General features: G+C 41.5%; 1 protein-coding gene across 4 annotated transcripts in view; it reads left to right on the top strand.

Annotated features, from left to right (window-relative positions):
* Positions 1–343: 343 nt before the first annotated feature.
* The window catches only part of tmco4 (transmembrane and coiled-coil domains 4), a 96,818-nt gene continuing 83,954 nt past the window's right edge, over positions 344–13,207 (top strand). Inside the window, exons 1-13 of one of the 4 annotated variants that reach the window (XM_023991235.2) lie at positions 344–729; positions 1,253–1,403; positions 2,266–2,440; positions 2,656–2,683; positions 2,796–2,925; positions 3,308–3,405; positions 4,893–5,036; positions 5,207–5,326; positions 5,677–5,841; positions 6,864–7,000; positions 9,630–9,714; positions 9,942–10,059; positions 10,350–10,467. In XM_023991235.2, the coding sequence (XP_023847003.1) occupies positions 678–729; positions 1,253–1,403; positions 2,266–2,440; positions 2,656–2,683; positions 2,796–2,925; positions 3,308–3,405; positions 4,893–5,036; positions 5,207–5,326; positions 5,677–5,841; positions 6,864–7,000; positions 9,630–9,714; positions 9,942–10,059; positions 10,350–10,467 (1,521 nt within the window). In that variant the 5' untranslated portion in view covers positions 344–677. The remainder of the gene's footprint in view (positions 730–1,252; positions 1,404–2,265; positions 2,441–2,655; positions 2,684–2,795; positions 2,926–3,307; positions 3,406–4,892; positions 5,037–5,206; positions 5,327–5,676; positions 5,842–6,863; positions 7,001–9,629; positions 9,715–9,941; positions 10,060–10,349; positions 10,468–13,207) is intronic. The other 3 variants (XM_023991237.2, XM_023991236.2, XM_023991239.2) reach the window with 3 other exon arrangements.

The raw sequence follows: 13,207 nt of genomic DNA, 5'->3' as shown, positions 1-13,207 counted from the left end.
AAGAAAACTAAACTATACAACTAAAAACTAAAAAACGAAGTAACTCCGCCAGAGTGTCTCTTTTGGGTCACGTTTGCCGGTCCCAAACCCGGATAAAGGAGGAGGGTTGGAATTGTGACATAAAAAAAAAACAAGAATCGACAGAAGAAAGTTAATTTGTAGTTSTAAACATATTTAGGGTGTTTTTTACTTACTTGTTGTCTCTCCCACTACGTTATTCCTCTCTCCTACAGCGTCCATCACAATTATATTCACATGGCCAATTATGCAAATTAGGTGACGGCGTCATTTAGCGAATTTTAGGACAGCCAATAGCTACTTTCCTTACTGAGGAGTTGGCAACACTGAACGTATGCAGTTTATTAGGCTACAGATGAAAAGTTATGATGTACTTCACAGTATGGTGAAAGTGCACGTTGATGAGCTTGATGCTCCTTTCCAATAAATATCGAGGGTCATATAATAATTTCCCCTCATCCATTTACTCTTGCTGAATGAACGAACGAGGTGTTTCAGATCGTTACACGTCTGTACAAGCTGTGTCTCAACGTTACAATTTTGAACACGACCTTGCTTGGACGCGTCAGCTCTTTGGTCAAGTTGCAAAAAGTTCATTGAACTTTCAACCACAAGTAGATAACAACAACCTAGCTGAGCCATCATGCTAACAAAGTGAAATGGAGGATGAAAGATCAAAACAACACTGTTTTAATCCAGTGTTGACTCCAGGTAATCGATAATGTTTTGCATTTATAAAGAAACATCTACGTGTCAACGTGTGGTTATCTAGCTAGTTAACTTAAACTAGTTAACGTAAGCTAGCTAACGTTAGCTATCTATCCGCCAGCTGTTTCGAACAGTGAGTGCACATTTGCTTGATAACTTGTATCATAGTCCCCAGTTTATTTGGCTAGATAGCTAACTAGAACACTTAACTTATTTTAGTTGTCTAACTAGTTAGCGAACGTACTCATTTGAGGCAGTGTATGGAAAGAGGTAGCTAGCTAACTAGCAAGTTGCTAAATATTTTTGGGGGGACTTATTTTTGCCTGGATTCAGTGAGTTTCTCCGTGATGCAGGATAACATTTGTTTTTCATGTAGCTAACTACCACATTTTTGTAGATTTGTTAACTTTCACTGACTGTTCTAGTGCAGCATCGTTGAAAATGTCAGATGTATCAAACCTTTATCAAGATATGATACATTTTGTTAATGTGTAATAGCAGTAACGTTATCTGTCAATATCTTCAGATCCAGGGGGGGAGAAGCCCGGGCGAGAAAGGCCGGATGAACCGATCGCTGTGGCAGTGATTGGCAGGCAGCTGACTGAACCAGGGCGCTTTGCCTACGCTGGGCTCTGTGGGGTCTCCTTGGGCCAGCTATTTCCTGGACCTGAGAACAGGTACTGTACTGCAGGGGTTACCAAACTGTTTCACACGGGCCCTTTTCAGCATTGGGGAACATCCCCCCCGACGCACATGCCACGTCTATTTCTATGGGCACTAGTACTGTACATGACAAACTGTTCACATCCCTCTTGTTGGTGGAGAGAATTTTGYAGTTTTAAAGCAAATATTCSTGCAATTCTATGCATTTTGCCATGTCTAATGTGTATTCATGTTATATTTGAGTGACAAATTCGAACAATATCTATGGGCTAAAAAGCAAATAAAAAGTTATAAATATCTCTCTAAGGTATCCAATGACAAACATGACAAGAGGAACTGATGATGCACTACCCAATTTCGAAATTGCGTACTACTATTACAACTCTGAGGAGTAAATTTAAAGCAAGACTGCATTCCTTAAAAAGAAAAAAAAAATATATATATATACACACCTTGTTTTTGAAAGAAAAGCAATTTTTTTTTGTCCATTAAAATAACATCAAATTGATCAGAAATACAGTGTAGACATTGTTAATGTTGTAAATGACTATTGTAGCTGGAAACGGCAGATTTTTTTTCAATGGAATATCTACGTAGGCGTATAGAGGCCCATTATCAGCAATCATCACTCCTGTGTTCCAATGGCACGTTGTGTTAGCTAATCCATGTTTATCATTTTAAAAGGCTAATTGATCATTAGCAAACTCTTTTGCAATTATGTTAGCACAGCTGAAAACTGTTGTTCTGATTAAAGAAGCTATAAAAGTGCTGCAGAGATGGTTGTCCTTCTGTAAGGTTATTTTAATACATTTGTTGATATGAATATGAACGTCTTGCTGGCTTTGCCTAAACTTTTGTCCTCTAATCGTTGTACAGGTGTTTCCGGGAGCAGTACCTGGAGGGGCTGGTGCAATGGCTGGGTCTGGACGAGTCGGTGATGCCCGTCATGGGGGCCTTTCTAGCAGGCCTGGGATTCGAGGGCAGCGACACCTTCCTCTCTATCCTTCAGGCTGAGCCACTACTGTCTGCAGGTGCCACTCCCATCACACAGGTGGGTTCGGTCACTGCCCTGCACATATCTAATCAAATGCTGGAATGATTCATCAGTGTATTGGTGATATGACCATGCTCTCTCTTTTTTGCACAAGTGATGCATGTAACTTATTATGTTTGTGGCCCAGCACTTCAAAACAAAGTAAGCTTTGGGCATACTGACACTTCTAAGATCATTCACAAGTTCCTTGTGTCATTTTCTCTCACTCACAGGACCTTGTGTCTTTTTCCGTCAAAGATGGTAAGTAGCTTACATTAATTAATTAGTAGTTGGGCTTCATCATAACTGGAAAGTTCATAAAGTACTAAATTCATAAAGTACTGAATGTGACCAAAACATACTTTGTCCACAGGCCTGTACGATTCCAGATCACGAGTCCTAATTCGCCATGTCAGCTGTCTACTGCGAGTGTCCCCTCAGCAACTGGAGGAGTTTGAGGCGACGCTGGGCGAACGACTGAGAGAGGGAGTGGTGGAGACCGCGTAAGTGAGGGAGAGAAGAATGAATAAAAACGAGTTTCCCTAGTCATGAAGATGTTTAACTAGATAAAATGTTTAGCTATGTAGGCGGCAGTGTGATTTTTGCATGGGTAATTACATTCAGTTTACTCTCTTTTATGTGTCATTGCTTTGCCTCAGGACTGACTACAACAGTAAGTTTGTTTATCCTTTATGGTCTACTTGGTTTGATTTTAGTATGGAATGACCCTGTGGTGAAACATGTAACCATAAACTGTAGTATTTCCGTCACATTGTAAACATTGTCTTTGAGTAGCCTATATGAATGCACCAATACATCTATTGTTTATAGACCATTATGTATCTCACTGTATATTCAGATTGTCTTCTTTCTTTTATCTCTCAGAGAGGAGTCATCTCGGCGACAGACAAAAGAGAGAGGACGCAAATTACGACGCTACCTCCTCATTGGCCTGGCCACTGTGGGCGGAGGAGCTGTGATTGGTCAGTGCTTTTACTTGAGCCAATTGCTAGTATGAGAGGCAACATTGAGAAATTCCCCCAAAAAATGTATTACTCACTCATTAGAAAATTATGCCATTATTTAATGTACAATTGAAGTCAGAAGTTTACATACACTTACGTTGGAGTCATTAAAACTACTTTTTCAACCACTCCACAAATTTCTTGTTAACAACCTACAGTTTTGTCAAGTCGGTTAGGACATCTACTTAGTACACGACACAAGTAATTTTTCCAACAATTGTTTACAGACAGATTATTTAACTTATAATTCACTGTATCACAATACCAGTGGGTCAGAARATTACATATACTAAAGTTCACTATGCCTTTAAACAGCTTGGAAAATTCCAGAAAATGATTTCATGGCTTTAGAAGCTTCTGATGGGCTAATTGACATCATTTGAGTCAATTGGAGGTGTACCTGTGGATGTATTTCAAGGCCTACCTTCAAACTCAGTGTCTCTTTGCTTGACATCATGGAAAAATCAAAAGAAATCAGCCAAGACCTCAGAAACAAAATTGAAGACCTCCACAAGTCTGGTTCATCCTTGGGAGYAATTTCCAAACGCCTGTAGGTACCACGTTCATCTGTACAAACAATAGTACGCAAGTATAAACACCATGTGACCACGCAGCTGCCATACCGCTCAGGAAGGAGACGCATTCCGTCTCCTAGAGATGAACGTACTTTGGTGCGAAAAGTGCAAATCAATCCCAGAACAACAGCAAAGGACCTTGTGAAGATGCTGGAGAAAACGGGTAACGAAGTATCTAAATCCACAGTAAAACGAGTCCTATATCGACATAACCTGAAAGGCCGCTCAGCAAGGAAGAAGCCACTGCTCCAAAACCGGCATAAGAAAGCCAGACTACGGTTTTCAAATCGACGTGGGGACAAAGATCGTACTTTTTGGAGAAATGTCCTCTGGTCTGATGAAACAAAAATAGAACTATTTGGCCATAATGACCATATTTATGTTTGGAGGGAAAAGGGGGAAGCTTGCAAGCCGAAGAACACCATCCCAACCGTGCAGCATCATATTGTGTGGGTGCTTTGCTGCAGGAGGGACTGATGCACTTCACAAAATAGATGGCATCATGAGGATGTGAATATATTGAAGCAACATCTCAAGACATCAGTCAGGAAGTTAAAGCTTGGTCGCAAATGGGTCTTCCAAATGGACAATGACCCCAAGCATACTTCCAAAGTTGTGGCAAAATGGCTTAAGGACAACAAATTCAAGGTATTGGAGTGGCCATCACAAAGCCCTGACCTCAATTTTATAGAAAATTTGTGGGCAGAACTGAAAAAGCGTGTGCGAGCAAGGAGGCCTACAAACTTGACTCAGTTACACCAGCTCTGTCATGAGGAATGGGCCAAAATTCACCCAATTTATTGTGGGAAGCTTAAATGAGTTTAAATGTATTTGGCTAAGGTGTATTTAAACTTCCGACTTCAACTGTAGGTGTGACGGGCGGGTTGGCGGCGCCACTGGTGGCGGCGGGGGCATCGGCCGTACTAGGGGCAGGAGGGGCGGCTGTTCTGGGCTCAGCCACTGGCATCGCCATCATGGCCTCCCTGTTTGGAGCAGCAGGGGCTGGCTTAACTGGTGAGATCACTGGGAGATGAAGGGGCTTTGGCAGTGTATGAAGATAGTTGGTCTCGTTTTTTATTGGTGATAGTTTGTCTACTTTTTACATCTTTTGTTTGAGATCAGAATCCCTTTCCTTTGATCATTTGCCTTATTTTCTCACTCGCTCTTTCTCTGTCTCTCGCTAGGCTATAAGATGAATAAGCGGGTGGGAGCAATAGAGGAGTTTGAGTTTCTGCCACTGAGCTCAGGGAAGCACCTACACCTGACTGTGGCTGTGACTGGCTGGCTGTGCACTGGAAAATACAGTGAGCAAGCATAACCTCTCACCAGTCTCACTTTAGAATTTACCATCAATGATATTAACATCAAACTGTGTCCACATACACTGACTGCCACTTAAAAACTACCAAGGTCATCTACTGTACATACTTTACAAACCCATGGAGGCAAAATGTAGGAGAATCTTGACGGAACAGAAAGCTGCAATGTTATTCATAACACCATATGATATCGGTAGCAAATTGAAAAAATGCAACTGATATAGATTTTCCATATCGGTGTCCATCACTATTACAACTAATAGTTTCATGAGACGCACACTTACCGGTATCCACTTTGCTGAACTCCCGCTTCCTGTCCTCTCTCCCACCTTCAGGTTCGTTCCAGGCTCCTTGGTGCAGTCTTGGTGCGTGCGGGGAGCAGTACTGTCTGGTGTGGGAGTCTCGTTTCCTTAGGGACCTGGGTTCCACCATGGCTGCTCTTCTCGATGGCCTGGTCAGCATGGTGGCCCAGGAGGCCCTCAAGTATACCGTGCTGTCAGGTAGGTAATCACACCACGCCTCCCCATCAGAACATGCCTCGCCCCAGGCTAGTTGTTTTTAAAAAAAATGTAGAGTGGAATTCCACTAAATTGTACACATTTTTATTTACTTTATTTAGACAGGCATTGAAATGAGAGGGAAGACATAGAGAGGGATACATTCAGAGAAGCTGGTTGAACAGATGATACCTTATGTTGATCTTGTCAAGGGGAGGYATATTTTTATAGGTTATAATATCTTGTGCTGAAAATGCCATCAATAGAGATGACACGTCGTGATGCGGAGGCTTGTCTGATAGAACGTCGGCAACAGCTGTTAGAAAGAAGCCTGAGGGTTCCTTTGATGTTTGTGTGGGTGGAAATAAGGGGCCATGTGAGTTTATATGCAAGCAATGTGACTGAGTTAAATGAGCCTTTGTTTGGTTGAATGGGATTTTGTAGTAGGCTACACCATTGAGAATTCTTTCTGGTTTCACCCAGGAGTTCAAGGACTAACTTTGAACATGCCCCTCACTCAATTTTATGTTTACATGTATAGGTATGTAGGGTATGTTTACATACCCTACATTACTCATCTCATATGTATATACTGTACTCTATACCATCTACTGCATCTTGCCTATGCCGTTCTGTACCATCACTCATTCATATATCTTTATGTACATATTCTTTATCCCTTTACACTTGTGTGTATAAGGTAGTAGATGTGGAATTGTTAGGTTAGATTACTTGTTGGTTATTACTGCATTGTCGGAACTAGAAGCACAAGCATTTCGCTACACTCGCATTAACATCTGCTAACCATGTGTATGTGACAAATAAAATTTKATTTGATATTAATCCTGCACTGTAGAAACAGTCTAAATACATTTTTGTTTAAAGTAAAACTTTTTCCATGAACATAGCAAGTTTGATTGTTGAATTCCAACCAGCATCCTAAATTGAGTGTTGTCCTCCAGTGTCATAGATAGCCTAGTAACCCTCCTACTGAGAAGCTCTTTCCCCTACTTGTCCCTGTCTAGGTATTGTGACTGCTCTTACGTGGCCTGCCTCTCTGCTTGCGGTGGCCAGTGTTATAGACAATCCCTGGTCTGTGTGTCTTAGTCGCTCAGCCGAGGTGGGAAAACACCTCGCTCAGGTGCTGAGGAGTAGGCAGCAGGTACGCTTCTCACTACTGATAACAGCTGCCACCACACACCAGCATGACCGCTCAGTAGGATTCAATCCCGTTGAAACAGGGATCTCTTGTTAATTACATAAGTAAATACGTTTAAGGATGGATGAAATATAGATTTACAGTGCCCTCTAATTATTGGGGCAGTGAAGCATTTTTTCTTCTTTTGGCTCTATACTTCAAAGGTTTGGATATTAAATCAAACAATGACTGAGGTTAAAGTGCAGACTGTCACCTTTAATTTTAGGGTATTTACACCTATTACGGGTGAACCGTTTCGATATTACAGCACTTTTTGTACATAGTCCCCCCCAGTGGAGCAAAAGTATTGGGACAAATTCACTTGTGTATCATTATTCACGATTCATTCAGGATTATCTGTAATCATGGTAGCATCTACTTTAATGTAGAAGTGTTTAGAAACATATTCTATTCTTATTTACAATAAAAGTGACTCCAAAATGATACAGTACATTATTTAACATTCATTCCTGTTGGGCACAAAATGATCTGAAACAACCAAAACAAAGAGTTGCATGCTATGAATATGGGAAAATATACTTAACTTTTTACTACACAAGTGAATTTGTACCAATACTTTCTGATGTACAAAAACTGCTGTAATTTCTAAATCCTTCACCTGATATGGATGAAAATACACAAAAATTAAAGCTGACAGTCTGCACTTTAACCTTATAGTCATTGTTTGATTTCAAATCCTAACTTTTGGAGTATAGAGCCAAAATAAGAAAAAATGCTTCACTGTACAAATAGTTACGGAGACACTGTAGCTGTAATTGGGGCTCGGCAATACATCAAATTATTACAAATTATGTGAGACGTATTTGAAATATCGTGATATCGCAATAATGGAGTTTTATTTAATTTTTGTATAAGCGTTAATGTCCACTTGTTCTAATGTCTTTTTGTCTCGTCTCCTTCACTTCTGCTGTGGCTGTGCACCTTCCCATTTATACACACACACACACACACACACATATACACACACACACACACACACACACACACACACACCAAGCCCCTGCCACTCACAACAACAAAGAAGAGAGATCACTTCTTCCTCTCTGACAAACGGTTTCAACTTGCTATTTGCAATTGAGGTTTGGACCAACAGAATAGTTCATATGGACACCGAAAGACATTGAGACATTATTTTACTTTAAAATAACTTAACCTTTCTAACAATGCCCTTTTTCTGTCTCAACTCTTCAAATTGCACTCAGAACAGACACTACTAAAACAGGAGCATCAATTAACATTGGTTCTGGAAAATGAATACTCAGTTTGAACAAAGTGGACAGGCTAGCATGCTGTTCAAACAGTTGGAGATGGACAGAGGGGTGTGTTCATAACAGTTCAGCTGTTCTACCTTGTTAGCTAGCAAGCAGTGTGCATTAGTCTCCTGAGTGGCACAGCGGTCTAAGGCACTGCATCTCAGTGCAAGAGGCGTCACTACAGTACCTGGTTCCAATTCAGACTGTATCACATCTRGCCGTGATTGGGAGTCCCACAGGGTGGTGCACAATTGGCCCAGCGTCGTCTGGGATAAGCCGTCATTGTAAATAATATTTTTTTTCTTAACTGACTTGCTTAGTTAAATAAAGGTATTTTTCAGTGAGATCTGCTATTGGCTCCTTGATTTGTCGCTAGATGGTGTTTTTCCCGTGACAACGTCACAGCACCAATTTGCCTTGCTGCAGTCCCGGATGTAGATTTTCACCCCCACCCCTTCTGCTTCTACACCTGTGTGTGCGAAGTTGCTGTGACTTCTGTTGCACAGACAGCTTCACCTGCTCTCATTTGTGGCAGAATTGAGTGGGAAAAGTTGTTGAATACTTTTCAAAACCATAGTAACCCTTGGTGTCATAACTCCCCGAAGGCAGCCTGAAAAGTAATTGAATTTGTTGCTATAATCTTTAACCAATACAAGTTGCTGGAGGAATATGAAAACTCGCTAAATATATCGACAACGTTGCTAATTTGGCTTAACTTGAAATATAAAGATGAGCTGGCTACTCACGAGCACGTGGGCTTGTGCTTGAGAGATTGTTTGAGACCTGTTATTTTTTTAAATGCCTGCTACAAGAAGTTAGTCGTTATTAGTGAATGTGCATTATGCATGGTTCTGGTTAAATTTGAGACAAAAAGGGCATTTTCATAGCCAGATCAGTGATTTTTGCAAAAATCCTGGTTTAAACCATTTTAATAAAAATAATTAAATTATTAGTGGGTCTTATGGTTGTGGAAGGATTATTTATCCTAGGTATAATTTCACAAGCACTGAATTCATTAAATTATTGCAGACTGTTTGAAATGCAGTGTGTAAAAATGTAACAAAATGTAAAAATAGTGAAAATCCTGTAAATTAAAACTAAATCCAGATATGATTTTTATGCCATATCGCTGAGCCCTAGCTGGTTTTGTCATTGGAGTTTGAGTATTCACATTGAAGGTTTAACAATGGACATATCTTTATAAAACTTAAGTTAGATTTTATAGATTTTTTGCTGTAGATGTGTTTACAATTATCTGGATTTTGAAAGCCTGTGTCATGATGTTTGTTGTCAACAAATCAGCATGGGTGTTTTTAAAGGGAAAGCGTCCTGTGAGTCTCATTGGCTTCAGTCTTGGAGCGAGGGTTATCTACTTCTGCCTTCAGGAACTTGCCAAAGATCAAGGTAGAGCAAGCACACTAAACCCTTGCCTGACTTTATACATACTATAGAGTGTAACAAGCCTAACAATCGTCAAATTGTATTGTTGCATTTTACTGAAATGTTCAAATGAAATGTTTTGTGAGATTTTTAACAGATACATGTCACCGCTTCCACACACACACAACTGCAATACAGAACTGTTGAAATGAACAATCTCTCTCTTCCTATCCTGTTGTACATGGTCTCAGGTTGTGAGGGCGTGGTGGAGGATGTTGTCCTATTGGGTGCCCCAGTAGATGGCACTGCCCAAGCCTGGGAGAGAATGGTCAAGGTGGTCGCTGGGAAGATAGTGAATGGATACTGCAGGTGAGAAAGATATCCCATCTTACCTTGGGGGTGAGATTGTTGTCTGGGTGATGCAAAATATGTATACAGCAAGTTTTGAATTTGAGCTATTGTCAATTAAAAATATTAATGTATATGACCATTTCGAAATTATAAGAATGCATTAAATATTTTCATATGCATGCATTCTTTATCTACTAGGAATGGCATAAATAAGCATATAAATTATTTAGTCTCTTCATTGATAAAGGTAGCACATTCATGATATAAAGGTGCTGTGGTTTTTATTAATCGGTCCATCAACCTGTCAGAGGGGACTGGCTACTGGGATACGTGTACAGGGGTTCGTCGGCACAGCTGTCTGTTGCAGGGCTTCAGCCAATCAGCTTGAATGATCGGCGCATATTCAACGTGGATCTATCTTCTGTGGTGAGTTAGACTATTGTACCTCAATTAGTCATTTCCAAATGAAAAGTGGCAGCTTTTACATGACATGACACTAGGTTTCAGCTTAGTCTATTTATTTTCTATCCAACACAGCATCATTGTGCTTTTGTTATTGCACTGACTGTTGTTGTTTAGCACATGCTGCTTAACAAAATAATTTGCCTGAAGTCAATGACTACCAGGTGTAAGCAGAGGGAGAATTCACACATCACTGTGCAGTACCGACTCACCTGGTGATTTTTATTTTTTATTTAACCAGGTAGGCCAGTTGAGAACAAGTTCTCATTTACAACTGCGACCTGGCCAAGCTGGAGCAAAGTAGTGCAACACAGAGTTACACATGTAGACAGGGAACAACTTTGCTTGGTAAAGCCCCACCTTATCTCAGCTGGTTACCATAGCAGCACCCACCCGTAGCACGTGCTCCAGCAGGTATATTTCACTGGTCACCCCTAAAGCCAACTCCTCTTTTGGTCGCCTTTCCTTCCAGTTCTCTGCTGCCAATGACTGGAACAAATTGTAAAAATCACTGAAGCTGGAGACTTAAATCTCCCGAACTAACTTTAAGCATCAGCTGTCAGAGCAGCTTACCGATCATTGCACCTGTACATAGCCCATCTGTAAATAGCCCACCCAACTACCTCATCCCCATATTGTTTTTTTATATTTTTTTATAGCTCCTTTGCACCCCAGTATCTCTACTTGCACATTCATCTTCTACACATCTATCACTCCAGTGTTGAATTGCTAAATTGTAATTATTTCGCCACTATTTATCGCCTTACCTCCCTAATCTTACTACATTTGCCATGTGTAGCTGTGTTGTCACAATGTTTGTCAGAGGAGCTCTTGCTTCATGTGCTGGCTTTTTCTGCTTGACACAGCTACAAGTTTTAGTCACATAGTGCTCGATGTCAGATTGCATATATGGCCAGAAGAAGCGGTCACGTACTAGTGATACAGTGCGGTCAGTACCTTGGTGTCCCATGTTATTGTGCAACTCTTCCATCACTTTACCTTTGTACTGCTCTGGTRGAACTAACTGCTTGCGGGCTGTAGTGATTCTGTACAGAATGCCATCACTGTCTATTGTCAATTTGTCCCATTCTCTGAATAGGCATTTTGTCTTTGGACTGAATTCCTTTTGCTCTTTAACTGGCGGTTTGGAACCAGACAGTTTGAAATTGAGCACAGGACGGATGACCGGATCAGACTTGTGCTTCTCTTATCCCATCTTTTGGGATCGAGCTGGTTGTTGCAGTGGTTGTCTCACCTTCAGCTGATACTGACATAGCTGCAGCTGAAAGTGACCAAGGTACAACAGCCTCTTTCTGTACCTCAACTGCTTGTATCGTGGCGGCAATGGTGTCTGGTGGAAGTTCCTCAGAACATTCTCTCATCAGTGACTCTACATCCAGTGGCATCCTTGACAACGCATCTGCATCACCGTTCTCTCTGCCTGGCCTGTACTTTATTGTGAAGTGGAAATCAGCCAATTCTGAAACCCACCTGGAAGTGGTTGCGTTCAGTTTCGCAGTAGACAGAATGTAGCTGAGCGGGTTGTTATCGCTGTATACAGTGAAGGACGGAGCATAGTACRAATAATCATGGAACTTATCAGTGATTGCCCATTTTAGAGCTAGAAATTCTAGCTTGCCCGAGTGGTAGTGATAGTTCTTCTCAGCTGCTGTTAAKGTTCGAGAGCCATAAGCAATGACCCTAAGCTTCCCATCTTGCTTTTGATAGAGAACTGCTCCCAAGCCTTGGTGTGACGCATCAGTGTGTACAACAAATGGCTGAGTGAAATCAGGGAAACCTAAGACTGGTGGGTGAAGCAAACACTCAATCAGCTGTTCAAGTGCCTGTTGATGCTGGTCAGTCCACAGGATTGGCTTGTTTGAGGGCACCACATTACTTAGTTTCTTTGTTTTTGTTTTCCATGGGTGGTCAGGTAATTTCTCTGAATCTGCTTTCAGGAGGTCATACAGGCAGCTGGCCCTCCTAGAAAAGTCTTTGATGTACTGTCTGTAGTAAGTGAGTAAMCCAAGCATTTGTCTGAGCTGGCCCACAGTCTCTGGTCTGATTTCTTTCAATGCTCTTACTGCTTCAAAATCGGCTGGGTCAACTCGGCTGCCCTCTGCAGACACTACTCTGCCCAAATAACGGACCTGGGGTTTAAAGAGATCACACTTACTTACATTTACTTACTTGGCTTGAGTTTAATGCCATACTCTCTGAGACGCTGCAAAACTTTTCGCAYATCATTCACATGGCTGTCGAAAGTTTTACTGAAAACAAGCGTGTCGTCCAGATAAGGAATGCAGATGTCATCCCGGAGCCCTTCCAAACACTCCTCCATACACCGCTGAAAAGCTGCAGGAGCGTTCATGAGGCCGAATGGCATCCGTATCCACTCATAGAGTCCCCACGGGGTCACAAATGCTGTCAGTGGTCTGCTTTCTTCAGAGATGAACCCCTGGTGATAAGCTTTTCCCTGATCTAAGAGGGAGAACCAGGAATTACCACCYAAACTGTCCATGATGTYTTGGACCCGAGGGATGGGCTGGCGGTCGGGATGTGTCTTTCTGTTCAGGTCTCTGTAATCTATACACAATCGGAGGGTCCCATCCTTCTTACGAACRCACACGACAGGTGAAGAATATGAAGAGTTTGACTTCCTAACCCAGCCCTGGGCTATGAGGTCATAAAGGTAACCCTTCAT

The sequence above is a fragment of the Salvelinus sp. IW2-2015 genome, linkage group LG7 (genome assembly GCF_002910315.2).
Source record: "Salvelinus sp. IW2-2015 linkage group LG7, ASM291031v2, whole genome shotgun sequence".
Classification (NCBI taxonomy): domain Eukaryota; kingdom Metazoa; phylum Chordata; class Actinopteri; order Salmoniformes; family Salmonidae; genus Salvelinus; species Salvelinus sp. IW2-2015.
Note: the sequence above shows the minus strand (reverse complement) of the source record. Positions and strands in the feature narration are given on the sequence as shown.